The sequence below is a fragment of the Diadema antillarum genome, unplaced genomic scaffold (genome assembly GCF_040938485.1).
Source record: "Diadema antillarum isolate AM-2024a unplaced genomic scaffold, OU_Dant_1.0 seq00001808_RagTag, whole genome shotgun sequence".
NCBI lineage: Eukaryota > Metazoa > Echinodermata > Echinoidea > Diadematoida > Diadematidae > Diadema > Diadema antillarum.
The window spans coordinates 344,695-359,330 of record NW_027272483.1 but is presented as its reverse complement, the minus strand read 5'-3'; the positions used below and the strand labels follow the sequence as shown (position 1 = coordinate 359,330).

The window sequence follows — 14,636 nt, the reverse complement described above, 5'->3', positions numbered from 1 at the left end:
AGTTTCTAAAAACAGAGGTAAACTGGTGGAAGCATATGTTGAATTGGTTATTAAACGCACTCCCCATTTTTGTAATTTATATATTCGATCAATATTCTTATTAAAAGTGAATCCCCATACAATAATGCAGTAATTAATATGTGGTGAAATCAAAGCATAATATAACATTTTAAGGATGTTTCTAGGAAGATACTGTAATTTATACAAAACCCCTATGTTTCTTGATATAATACTGGCTATGCAATCAATATGATAATTCCAAGATAATCTTTCATCTATAATTACTCCTAAGAATTTTGTGCTTACAACTCTATTTTCATATTCTTAAATTGAGCATACACGCGTTTTTAAGGCAGGTCCAACAGAGTGGCCTACTGTTGACCAATGGAAACTACCAGTAAGCCTTTTATTGTTGTGGTCAGCTTTAAGCCTTATTCAAGTGGGGGCTGGGGGAGGGAGGGAGAGAACTCATTAATGGAGGGTATTTTTAAGAGTGAAGGAGGCTTCACACTCTGGCATGACGAACTTGCAAGCTATTTTCACTTTTCTACACTTGTATGGAATGATTTTGTAAATAAAAATAAGAGCATCAAGTGGAAAAATGCTGTTGTAGTAAGTCGAAGGAACGACTTAGAATCGTAAGTTGAGGGAACGACTTTCTCCTTAAGTCGTGGGAATGACTTAGTACAATGTACGAAGTCAAGGGAACGACTTAGTAAGTCATGGGAACGACTTAGTAAGTCGAACGACTTTTAGGAAAAAATTTCTTGCCATGTCCCTTTACGGGCTACGTCGATTGCTGAGCAGGGGTACGGGTAACCACAAATGTCTGCTGTTGGCAGCTTTGCTATTCAGTCTGGTTCAATGGAAAATGCATGCATCTTGTTATGTACTGGTGTGTGCGAGTATGAGTGTGAGTGTTGGTGTGTGCGCTCATCAGTGTCGGTATCAGTAGACAAGCACACACCTGTACATTACACAATTGCACAGAGCGTCCTCGAGTCCTTGAATAGGTCTTACGGAACATTACATACCGGTACTACAATGTACTATTTATTCATTCACGAACTGAACACTGCAGTTTGCTTGCAACTGCCCACTATTATAGTCAGATCACTTCATGGAACAATATCTTCCCAAAATAAGTATGACTTGTGTGTACATGGCAAACAAACTGACAAGGTTAAAGGCATAATTTACCATTTGCAGATGAAACAAAAACCCAGCATTACTGCTTCAAACTAGTTCTAAAATGTGAGTTAGAGATAGAAACAACTATAATTGATATGAAGTATTGTTAAATATACAAAATATGAACAATAGTTTTAATAAAAATGTTTCCAGACTATGCCGTCTACAGTTATGGTTTGATGAGAAAAAAAAGTGATATCTCCTTATATTTTAGGCTTTATTGTAAAAAATTTATATGGTAGTATGCTTTGTGATACAACAGACCTGCACATTATATATATATGCATCAAAAGTGATATCTTTGAAAAATTTTGAATCATCGCTCCCTAAGGTAAACAGGACTTTTAATGTCTTGAGGAGTATGAGAAGAACAACCTACAATATCATGCACTATGATTCCTAACAAACCATCTGAGACTAAGACATGAATCTTTTTACAAAATTTTAGTGATAGTGATTAAATCTCCCCCCCCCCCAAAAAAAAAAAAAAAAAAAAAAAATCTTGAAATTATCTTAACACTACACACATCTGGCATTATCGTTTCAGGGATTTAGATTAAAGAAAATAAGCAAACACTGGATTTTACAGGGAGCAACATGGGTCAAACAATAGAATAGAAAGTCATTGAAAAGAAACTGACATACACTTGTATGTTTGTAAACAGTGACAAGAGGTAATGTTCACATGGGTGAACAGGCAATGCCAAGGAGGCATCTCTATATTTTATTCATTCTATTTGCACACACATGACATTTTATTGTAAATAGCTACATCTGTATAATAGAACTTTCAAGCACCGTCGGCCAATGTCGTCATCACACAGCCCATCCCAGTTTAGCTTTCGACGAGCTGTTGCAGGGATTATCATTTCAAGGTTCAAGGTACATAGACCAGTGTAACTCCTAAAGTTTTAACAAGGTACACGCGTGTACATTGTTGAGCACTGCAAGAGTGTTGCAAATTCGTCATTCAATTTTGTGCATATGGTGGTCACTGATAATTGCACTAAGCATCAAATTTGAACTTTTAAAGCCTGTTTTCCAAACTCAGGACCTAACCCTATCATCAGCAATCATGCACTTCTACTTGCTCGTATAAGACGTCGAGCTACCAAATTGATACCTCCACTCAGAACTTTGAGTAATGAAGCAAGACTTACTGGTAAACACTTAAAATTGCCTTCATTGGCATTCTATACACATAGAGCTGATATGATACAGATTTTTAAGATTGTGAATGGGATTGATAATATGAAGTCTTCAGAGTTTTTTGAGTTCTCAGTTGGAGGAAGGACGTGTGGTCATGAATTTAAGATACTGAAGAAACATGTAAAGTCTTAAGTGAGACAGTGTTCTTTCTTTCAAAGAGTTATTAGTGAGTGGAATAAGTTGCCATCATTTGTAGTTGACAGCCCATCCGTGAATAGTTTCAAGTCTAACCTAGAGAGGTTCTGGAGTCAAGTCAAGAACAAATACAACCCCGATGGGATATTTTTTTGTCCATGTAATACTGCACAGCGCCTAACAAAAAGTTATTAATGTCATGTAATGACAACACCGAGGGGCAAATAAGTTTAAGTCTAACTTTATGCCCACATCCAAGGTACGTGTACATTGTATGTTATCCAAGGTATGTTAAGACCGACAGTACATGCACCAAAATTAGCTTGCATGGGCAAGGCTTGTGTGTGTGTGTCTGTGTGTGTGTGTGAAAAAAGTGTGCCTCAGTTGAATTTGGTGGGGTTTTTTTCCTGAGCTCAAAAAGCTATAGCAATGTATTTTGATAATAACAGGGTACAGTGTATAATGTCCAACATACTTGTACAAGAAAGACCAATAAGTGAGATACAAGTGTATACAGTGTACGTGTACATGTACAATACACTATATAAAGGTGTACTCATGACACTTTGCTACCAAAAGGTTGTATGTATTATTGCTCATCCAAGTTACAACCAAAATGGTCATAAATATTGTAAAGAGATCATTTCTACAGAAAGCTATGGCATGATGATGTTTCCTGGGCCAGTAGGCACAAAGGCCTACAATGTGTGGTCTGGTAAGGGTTCTCAAAGACAAACAAACAAACAAACAAACAAACAAACAAACAAAAGGTCAAGCTACACACCTGTATGATTAAAAAGTATCTTCTGACATATGGGATCAACTTTATGATACCATTGCAATACTAAAGAGGTTTGTATGGTGCCAACAGTTTTTCTGTGTAATTGTAATCATTTTTTTTTTGGACCCCAACAGGGTATTTATTGCCTACTGAGCCATAATTCAACATTTAATATCACATTATACAAAAATGAAAAAAAAATACAATGAGCTTCAAGAGGGGTTCCTGAGAGTAAAAGGAAACCACAAACTATTTACATGTACACAATATACTTCATTTGCTTTGGTAAATTATAATATGTTTTCTTGCTATTCAAATCTTCCTCTATTCTTTTACAAATTTCTCTTCCAAACAAATGTTGCAAATTAGTTTCACGACATTCTTTTCCAGTTTTATTTCTTAACAGTATAGATACACCAAAAGGCAATTGTCAAAAGCAAATCTAATTCAGTCTCTTTATGGGCTTTTAACAGATGCATTCGCGTTATCTTAAAATCAACATTATATTATAATTTTGATTATAACTGCTAGATACGAAAAGAAAATCTTATTCAATTTACACTCAATAAACGCATGGAGATTATCTTCATCTATACCGCAATGCTCACATTTTCCATCTCTTTTGATTTGCCATCTGTACAAATTCTTTTTAACTGGTAGTAGATTATACAAAATCTTAAAATTAAATTCTTTCAATTTGTTTTCTTTACAATAACACAAGTTTCTTTTGAATATATTCATCCAATCAAATGATGAGTCGAATATCTTTTCCCAGTATATACAACATCTGTTGCTATCGGGACATTGTGTACACAATAGTTTGTAGAACTGTTTGGCTGAAACATCTTGAATACTTCTTTTCTGCTTTCTTATTCCTATTCTTATTTTAGGAATTTCTAATAACCTATTATGAAACTTTATACTTGATTCCGCATAATTGCTCATCCATGCTTTTGGGATAGCCTGGCGTAATAAAATATAATAAAAAATCAACGTTTGCTTACTTTTCTGTCGTTTAAGTTGATACAAAATTTCTGGAATGGATATAAACTTACCATTCCTAAAAAAGTCTTTAAAAAATACAATTCCACTTTGATACCAACCATCATAAAAAAAGGTATTTTTATGATAAGTTACATTTCTATTATGCCACAAAATTTCATATTGTACTCCGTGTACCATGGTTGAAATTTTAAACAAATATCATTCTTTATCATTAACCAAGCTTCTAATATTTCAATATAAAACAACGGAAGTTGATCTTTACTTATCCTCTTCATATTCAAACAATCCAAATTAGAATTTAGTAACAATTCTAATCCACCAAAAAAGTTATACCAATAAAAACACATTTTACTCCATGTTCCTTTCGTTGCACCTACTATGTATAGTGCGACCAAGCCATCTCAATCGGAAACTGAGTTTTTGCTTAGAAAGATCGATCATATTAACACCTCCTTTTTCAAACTCTTTAATCATAATAGTTCGTTTCACTTTTTCAGTTTTTGCTTGCCAAATAAAAGTGTATAACAGATTATTCAATCGTTTCAATATTTTCTCAGGAATTGTGTCAACCATAAGTATATGAACTATTTGACTTAAAGCTAAGGTTTTTACAATAGTCAATCTACCAAAAAGAGTAAATTTTCTTTTTCTCCAATTTTCCAAAAGTCTTTGCAATTTCGTAAGTTTGTTTTCCCAATTCAATGCTCGTGCTTTATCCATATCAGGTGAAACATAAAATCCTAAGTACTTTGTGGGTGTGTCTGTCCACACTAAATCAAGATCGAGTGACCATTTTAACTTGGCAGCTCCCAGCCACATAACAGATGTTTCACTCTTATTCAGTTTTGGTCCAAAGACCAATAAGTGAGATACAAGTGTATACGTGTACATGTACAATTTGTACAATACACTATAAAGGTGTACTCATGACACTTTGCTACCAAAAGGTTGTATTATTGCTCATCCAAGTTACAACCAAAATGGTCATAAATATTGTAAAGAGATCATTTCACAACGTTATCTTTTCCCCATATTTCTGCAAATTCTGAATGGAGAAATATGAAATTTGTATCCATACTTTTGTACAGTTAGACGAATTTTTCTGTGAATTTGATGTTATTTTGATGATGTTTAAAGAAGAATGTGGGTTACGGGGCTTTGGAAGGGTCGGTTGAGAGTGCTATATGTAGGGTATATAAGTCATATGTGATAACTCAGCCATCAGAATGAAATTTTGTTATGAAATGTAAAAACAGTGATTTAATTATATTTGGGGTTGTGCAATCACATTTCGAAATACCTTTTATTTATCAGTCATGTAAACCTGATGTTTTGTGTATGATGTTTTGTAGTTTTAATGGAGTAGAGGCAAATCAGTCGTCACAGTATTTTTTGTGTAATTCTGTTTGTTTTGACAAATGCGGAATATGTTCTTATCTTGCATAATGCTCAACTTATTGATTTCTGTAATTATGATATTTTCCCACTTATTTCTATCACACGTGTAAATGCTTTATTCTGTAATTGTCTGAATGTTTGAATTTGTATGTGCATATTTTATGTTATATTACACGCAATTTAGCCCTTGGGCTACGAGATGTGATATGAATAAATAAACCTTTCAATAAAAAAAATTCTACAGAAAGCTATGGCATGATGATGTTTCCTGGGCCAGTAGGCACAAAGGCCTACAATGTGTGGTCTGGTAAGGGTTCTCAAAGACAAACAAACAAACAAACAAACAAACAAACAAACAAAAGGTCAAGCTACACACCTGTGTGATTAAAAAGTATCTTCTGACATATGGGATCAACTTTATGATATGTAGACCATTGCAATACTAAAGGGGTTTGTATGGTGCCAACAGTTTTTCTGTGTAATTGTAATCATGCTGACAATGATGTTTCATCATATTCATAACATTGTACTATCCGGACGGGGGAAATACATCTAATACAAATGTACTTACAATGTTATGTACCAGCATTCAATCTTCAATCGACACTGTGTATTGATAGGCAGTGCTATTTTATTTTTAGTACTTTTGTATCCATACACCTGAAGGACCAGATCTCAAATTCTGCATGCCCAAATTGCACCAAAATCACAGGAAATACTTTATGGCTTATTCCAATCACTCATGTAAAAATAAACCAAACCGGCTATTATTTAGGAAGCATCAATATCGAATTTGACTTCATGTTGTCACTCAAAACAACTCAATTTTCGTGAACAACTGTGGCATCCGCTGCCTGCATAAGTTAGCCATCTAATATAGAAATGTGATCATGCAACATAATCATCTTTAATGCAACCAGGAGCTACAAAAAAAATGTACAAATATTTTTAGGCAAGTTGACTGAGGTCAGTTGAAAAATGCAATTCTTACAATGTATGTTATATGGTCTAGACTTTAACGTTAGGAGCCCACACAAACATTCACAGACACACACACAAACAGAGTTTGAGCAACGACCTGAAAAGTCAATGTCCATATCAACGCTTTGGTTTGACCGAAAGATCAGTCTGTATCTGGTCGTCAGGGATATGTTCCACGGAGACTGCGTCTGGCTTCACGCATCCTCCTTCGGAGAGCGATAACATCACAAAAATAAAAGACTCCTCCAGACAGACGGATCTTTCTCACTCTGTCTACGCTTTTTTGGTTTGGTGTGACGTTAGTGATTGGGAACTAGAATCAATAGAGTCTAACTGTTAGCTTTTATTAACCAAGGATCAATCATTTGCATTTCAGAACTTTGATCATGGTGCAATTTGTTTTTGTTTTGTTTGTTTGTTTTTGTTTTTTGAATGACTGGAATGTGAAATATCTGGGGGCTGCAATCACATGGACCATGTAAGCAACTGTAACATTACTAATGTCAGGTTTCCATGGATGTACAGCAGCGGGTCGGTCAGATAGCTCAGGTAGCGTAGCGACGCCTAAACCCTCCTATTCATTCCTAACTGCCAACGCGCTCCATGCTCCACACCACATACCACCCCCCTGCTCCGTGTCCAACCATTACCAACAAACCGCGTTCACCGGCCCATCCTCCGGCGGCCGGCGGCGCGGCGGGTGTGTGAGTCAGTCGTATGTCATCTCCGTGCATCATCCAAATAAACAAGCAACTTACCTTTCAAATACGAAGCGAATACCGAGCAACACAACGGCAAGAGGAAGAACCGCATAGAAATCTTCAAGCTTCGGATAAACTGCATGATCTGTATTCTTCAGATCTGCCCAGGTGACATTGGCTGGCAACCAGAATCTTTCGTTCCAAAACCATGATATTCCTCCTGCCATTTTCTGTTCCTTCTGCCTGCTTGCTGGTCGTCAACCGTTACGCGTTATACATGTACGTGCGGCAGTCGTCTGTCCATGTGGCACTACGCAAGCTAGCTGTAAATTATCTATTTATGTGTTCGTTTCCACTGCACTGTAGAATCGCTAGAAGCCTTGCCAAATACTAGACAAAACACTAGATACAAAAATGTACAACCTGTATCCCACGACCGCTGCCGCAGCCACCTGCGAGCTAGCCAGCTTACATCGATATGAAGATTAGGTCGAACGCCACGCACCCACCGAGCGAGGCCAACACCAAAGGACCGAAGCAAAATCGCGCGAAGAATGCGCATATCATGCAGTCGAGATATCAGTAGCAGACACCACAGAACTCCTCGCTTCTTCACGTACACGCAGCAGGTTCCATTCCAAGCCAAAACCGCAATTGTCTCACATGGTGATACACTCCGATGGTGATCGCACGCACAAGAAGCATCAAGCGTCTTCAATCGATCGATTGCATTCTATTGTTATGATGATGAAAGAGGCGAACTTTGAGGGCGCAGCTAGCCGCTGGCACACAGACGCGACAAATACAACACGAACGCCGCAGCTGCAGGTGCTGACTGGAGAAAATCAAAGAGATTTTCCGCAGAGGAGAAAAATCTCTTTGGAGAAAATGTAGTGAAAGTGATGTTGCCGAGGACGACGATGCAGATGAAGATGATAATGTTGATGGTGACGCAGTGCAGCCCTCGAGTAGTTCTTTTGGAGGCACCGAGGCCTATAGTTTAACAGGAAAGTTGAAATTAGGCAAAGTATACGTGTTTTATATTTGGGGTAAAAAAAAAAATTAAACAAAAGAAGTGAAAATGGGGAAAAATGCAAGGCGAGACGTGCGGTGAATGCGATGTTGATCCTGGGGACCGTTTCATGAAACTTTTTGTCAGTGATTTACACTGACAACTGTTCAAAGCTACTGAAATGCTTGCGTCTGATTGGCTGATAGCAAATTTGTCGGTGAAAACCTCCGACGAACACGTTGATGAAACGCCCCCCTGCACTGACCCAGAAGCAGCGCATGGTGTCAGGGGGGTGTTTCATGAAACTTTTTGTCGGTGATTTACACCGACAACTGTTAAAAGCTACTGAAATCCTTGCGTCTGATTGGCTGATAGCAAATTTGTCGGTGAAAACCTCCGACGAACTCGTTGATGAAACGCCCCCCAGAACTGCTTTTGTGACGTTACAATCGTTTTGTTCAAAAATCTTACACGGTGACGGCATGAAGCAATGCTCGCGCAATGTCAAAATTACTTTATGACGTCACAATTGTTTTGTTAGAAATTGATACGTTTCTTATGATGCTGGTATTGAAGCACTGCTTAATGATATGTCAAATGAAGAATTAGACAGAGAGATTGAAATATCGGAAGTTGTCAATCAAATGAAACGACTTAAGAATAAGGCAGCAGGCCTTGATTTGATTTTGAATGAACTTCTGAAGAATAGTTCAAAAAATTTGGTCAAGTTGATAACCAAATTGTTTAATCTTGTATTCGACAGTGGCATTGTCCCAACAGGTTGGGTAAACGGTTTGATAAAACCATTGTATAAAGGGAAGGGCTCACGAGATTGTGTTGACAACTACAGAGGTATTACATTATTGAGCTGTGTTGGGAAGCTATTCACGGCAGTATTAGATGATAGAGTAACTTTGTTTGTAGAATCACAATGCCTGTTAGGAGAGGAACAAGCTGGTTTTAGATGCGGATATTCAACTATGGACTATGTATTTTCATTACATGCTTTTCTTGAGTTTTATTTACAGAGAAGGAAAAGGGTGCATACAGCTTTTGTTGATTACAAAAAAAAAGCTTTCGATTTGGTTGATAGAGCTTCACTGTGGTTTAAATTGTTTGACCATGGAATTAATGGTAAATTACTCCTGGTCGTTAAGGATATCTATAGAAAGTCAAAATCCTGCGTTTTTTTATAACAATTCTAAATCAGATTTTTAAAGAGTAACATAGGTGTAAAACAAGGCGAGAATTTATCACCAATATTATGTTCGTTGTATCTAAACGATTTTTCGTCATTTCTGTCTCAGAGATACCTTGGCCTGGATTCTCTTTCGTCAGGTATCAATGAAACGTGTTCTACCGAAGAAGTGAATATGTTTATTGATTTATTCACATTACTATAATATGCAGATGATACGATTGTGTCGGCTGAAAATGCTGAGGAACTCCACTTAGCTCTTGATGCTTTATTTCATTATTGCCAATTGTGGCATCTGACCGTTAATACTGCTAAGACTAAGATAGTTAGTTTTTCCCGTGGAAAAGTTAGAACAGCTCCTACCTTTCTTTTCAGAGATGACAAAATTTGTGTCTGCGATTGTATGTTTACTTAGGAACGACGTTCAATCATAATAATACTTTTAAGAAAGCTATAAACAAACAAGTAACCCAAACCAAAAGAGCGTTGTATTCCATGAAAAGCAAAATTTTACCTCTCCTCCTTCCAATCGACGTAAAACTATAGAGCTGTTTGAACATTTGATCATGCCTATTTTGCTTTACGGCAGTGAAATTTGGGATTTTGAAGACCTCGCCTAAATTGAAACTTTCTTTTGTAGATATTGTAAGGTACTTCTTGGATTACATAAGCGAACTCCGAATTGTATGGTTTACGGAGAAATAGGTAAAGACAGATTACAAAAAAAAAAAAAACAGTGACCCTTCGGATGTTAATGTTTGGTTTAAACTTGTTAACAGTAGTATGTCAAAGATAGCGCATGTTTTGTATAATTTTCAATATGTTTTATCGGCGAGGCAAGAAAATTCGATGACATGGGTAATTAGGATAAAATAAATATTTAACAACTTAGGTCTAACTGCAATTTGGAACAGCCAAGCATCACATCTCACTTTAGCTGGCTTCAAAAGTTTAGTTAGTACCAAATTAAATGATATTTATAAACAAGAGTGGCATAGTAATGTAGACAAAAATTCTCAATGTTTAAATTATCGAATTTTTAAGCAGGATCTTCATTATGAGAAGTATTTTCGACACCTTAATGATTCACAGGCAAACATTTTATGTAAATTCCGTTGCGCTAATCATAAACTACCAATTGTTTCTGGAAGATACAATCAGAGTCCAAGAAACGAAATATTTTGTATCCATTGTAATGAAGAGAAAATTGGTGATGAATTTCACTACCTTTTTCAGTGTAGACTCTTTAATGAACAACGAAAGAAATACTTAAAAAAATATTACTGGAAATACCCAAACACTATGTAGATGGATCAATTGTTTAATTGTCAAAAGAAAACAGTCCTTTCCAATTTACCAAGTTTTGTAATTATATAATGACACATGTTTAGCTTATTAGTATCTTTTATCCTTTTTGCAAATACTACATGCCTTTTTTTTTTATAGGCTGTGCCTTCTTTACAATTGATATATAACTTATTTGTCTTTTCACCCTCTCCTTCTTTTTTCTTCCATCTCTCTACTTCTTCTTCTTCTCGTTCCCGTCTCCATATTTCCTTCATTCTTGTTCACTTAGCGTATGAATTCATTTCCGTATGTCTTTGCGTTTTTCTTTTTTTTTTTCTATTTTTCTTTTTTTTCCTGAACCAAAAGTCACTCGTATATCTTTTGTTAATTCACCAGTCTTGTGTCCTTCTCACTCTCCCTCTTCACCTCCATATCCCTTCTCTCTCTCTCTCTCCTCTCTCTCTCTCTCTCTCTCGTACATATTTCCCTTTCTTTTTTTCTTTTTTTTCACCATATATCGTGTATATTATATTGTATATTTCTGTACATTTTTTCTCTTTTCATCAATCGCATTTCATTCTTATTCTTTTTGTTATATTTGTTTTGTACACTTTTCAGAGTTATTTGCAATTATTATTTATTGATATTATAATGTGCTATATGTTTTTCATTGGACTCCGATACCCAATGTTTGGGTTGTGAGTAAATAAACTTTCAACTTTCAACTTTCAACCAAAGTGGTTTCACAGAGTGACGATACGAGCAGTGCGCAAAGTCAAAATTGCTTTGTGGCGTCACAAGAAAATACTCGTACATTTCACAAAGTGACTGTATGGCGCTGTGCGCGATGTCAGGATTTTTTTTTTGTGATGTCACAGTTGCTTTGTTAAAAATGTTGCATATCACACCACGACGGTACAAAGCTGCGCACAATTTCAGAATTGCTTTATTGTGACATCCTAGTATACTATTTGCAAAATGTCGTCGTAGAAGTGACGTCATTTCGCAAATATAGGCCTACATGTACATGCAGCTCTTCATGAAGTGTGAAATATGCCAACATTCTGACATAGTAACTGTTGAAAACGCCGAAGCTCCTTGAAAATACCTATAATCACATAAAGCTCTTTCACCCAACCACTATAGAGAATAAGTTTTGACCCAAAATATAATAGTTATTATGCTAATGTTAAAATCATGCAGAATCTAATGTGCTGTTGATAGAATAAGTTTTGGGATACAAAAGAATGTGATGCCTTTAAAGAGTACTGGACTGGTTGATTATGAACATAGATGTTTACTAAGACGAAAGAAAAAATGCAACAATCACCTTGACCTATTGATTTAGCCCATTTTGGTGTGTAGGACATGATGTGTAAGTTGATGCAGTTTTGTTGGACTAAGACTATAACGAACATGGCATTGTAAAAAAGGTGTGTTTCATAATTTATATCTCAATTAATGTCAAATTAAAGCTCGCATTTTACGTTGATTTAAAAGATAGGACTAGTTATTCCTTCTATTTGTGTGATTGTAATCTAACTGAATGCAAAGTCTAAATAAAATAGCATTTTAGTCTGTTGATCATAAATTCTGACAAGACTCTCACATCAAATATCATAACTTTTTTGTTGATCTTGATATATCATTGTAAGTTCATCTCTGAGTTTATATGGAGCACACAGACCTCGATCAAGTACATCACTACATGTATCATCTTTTATATGACGAATGCGCATACAACTGATCAAGTGAATCATTCAAAGTCAATCTTTTCTATTGACGCAATTATTCTGAACAATTAGTTTCAAAATCTATGCATCTTTTGTAGTAGTGTACGTTTTGTTTTCTTAGAATCTGAATCGCCAGCAAACATGTGTTATTGCAAATAACATTTCATTTGAATTGAATTGAATTGAATTGAATTGAATATTATTTCTACTGCTACTGAAAAGTAAGAGTGTGTTATTTAATTTTCCCTTTCTATTTTACAAACAACCAATTCCGGTCTTTTAATCACTGAGTAACGATGTTTTGAGTGTTTTCCTTTAATAAATACTCGCAAAATATGACTTTTGAACAACATATACATTTTTTTTATTTGAAAAAGTTTTTTACGGTGGGAGGGGTGCTGATTATACTCGTATTTCTTTTTTTTTTAATCTTCTTGGCTGCCTTGTTTTATATCGTGGCCTTGTCTGTGCAAATTTTCCACCAACCCGCGTCATTCAACTAAGATTTATATGATAATTATAATAGCATTATCACCTAAGTCATTTTCCCTGATGGTTCCTCCAACGGAAACATTCCTGGGGATAACACGCCTCGGAGAGCTAGAAGCCGTCGTGGCTCAGTCTATAAAACCATGCAGCTGATCTGGAGTCGATCTTGAAGTCCATGCATGCATGATATCATTTGAGTCTGCTCGAGACAGAAGCGGTTGTGAATGTTCCTATAATAGGCCCTTTATCCCCATTGCATGCCCAATCCTTCAGACGGGACTTAATCCGTCAGTCCCATTAATAGACATAGATGGTATACAGCTTTCTATGTCATTCACAAGGGGAAATACGTACATTGAAAATAGTTTTTGTGAAGAAAACAGGAAAGTGAAAGTTTGATTTAAAAAAAATCGATGAAACCCGAGAAAGTGACAATTTTTGAAAATCAAACAAGAATTGGAACTCTGCGACGTCACATGCAAATTCACCCCTTCCTTTTTATCTGTCCATAGACCTAAAGAACAAAAAATCATTTAAAATTCCCAACCGTATATTACTATACATGCATCCTATAAAGGATAATATAGTTTTGGTTGAGATGGGGCTTCAGGTTCCCAACTATTTTGTGAAATAATTAGAAACTTCTTATGAAATACTAAGAGCATATACGATTCTACGAGGAATTTAGTTATTTGATAAAAAAATGGTTTTGATATGGCTGAGCTATCCAAAATACAAAGAGGTCCTATATTAATGTGGGACCCATGCACCTTTTATTACAGGAACACTTTGTTTTACCATTTTTTTTTTTTTGGGGGGGGGGGATATCTCAATCATTTCAAAACAATTTTTTTTCAAATAAACTCTGAATTTCTCGTAGAAATCTATATGTTCTTTTTATATTCATTAGTGGTTTCTAGTTATCTCGCAAAGGTTAAAATCTGAATCCCCCATCTCAACCAAAATTGTATAATTACTTTAATGCGGTCATTTTGATTTTTTTTTTTTTTGGGGGGGGGGGGGGTCAAAAGGGGCCTGATGAGCTTTCGATCCTAGCAGAATCTTTGTCAGAGGCAAAATGAAAAACAGGCAGGGAAAGCAATCACAAGGACTACACACAAAAAGAACAGAAAGGGGAGGGCTAGGGACACAGAACAAAAAAAAAAAGAGAAAAAAAAGGAAGAGTTGGAGGTCATTTTTTTAATACAACTAATTCTGCACGCAATAAAAAGGCCACCAATGACGGGAAAAACTGATATTTTATGGAACTTTATGCACAGGGCGAATGGAAGCTCACATGAGTTCACATGCTATATACACCACGGAGATGCCAATTTGTGCTTAATTGATCACAACTTTAAACATTGATTACAACTTTTAAAAAAATCAAACTTCGAACATTGCTTCACTTTGATCAGAATTTGCTCAAACTTGCGCTGTTCCGTTCCTCTCATTTTTCTGTTTCTATTCACACAAATTAATTTAAAAGGTGGTGAACTTCCCCTTTAAGTGCTTC

The 14,636-nt window shown here is 35.9% G+C and overlaps 1 protein-coding gene across 1 annotated transcript in view; it reads right to left on the bottom strand.

Moving 5' to 3' along the window:
• The window catches only part of LOC139712457 (ceramide synthase 6-like), a 50,005-nt gene extending 42,153 nt beyond the window's left edge, over nt 1–7,852 (bottom strand). The window contains exon 1 of the mRNA XM_071624274.1: nt 7,459–7,852. Within this exon, the coding sequence (XP_071480375.1) occupies nt 7,459–7,628 (170 nt within the window). The 5' untranslated portion in view covers nt 7,629–7,852. The remainder of the gene's footprint in view (nt 1–7,458) is intronic.
• Between the last annotated feature and the right edge of the window lie 6,784 nt (nt 7,853–14,636).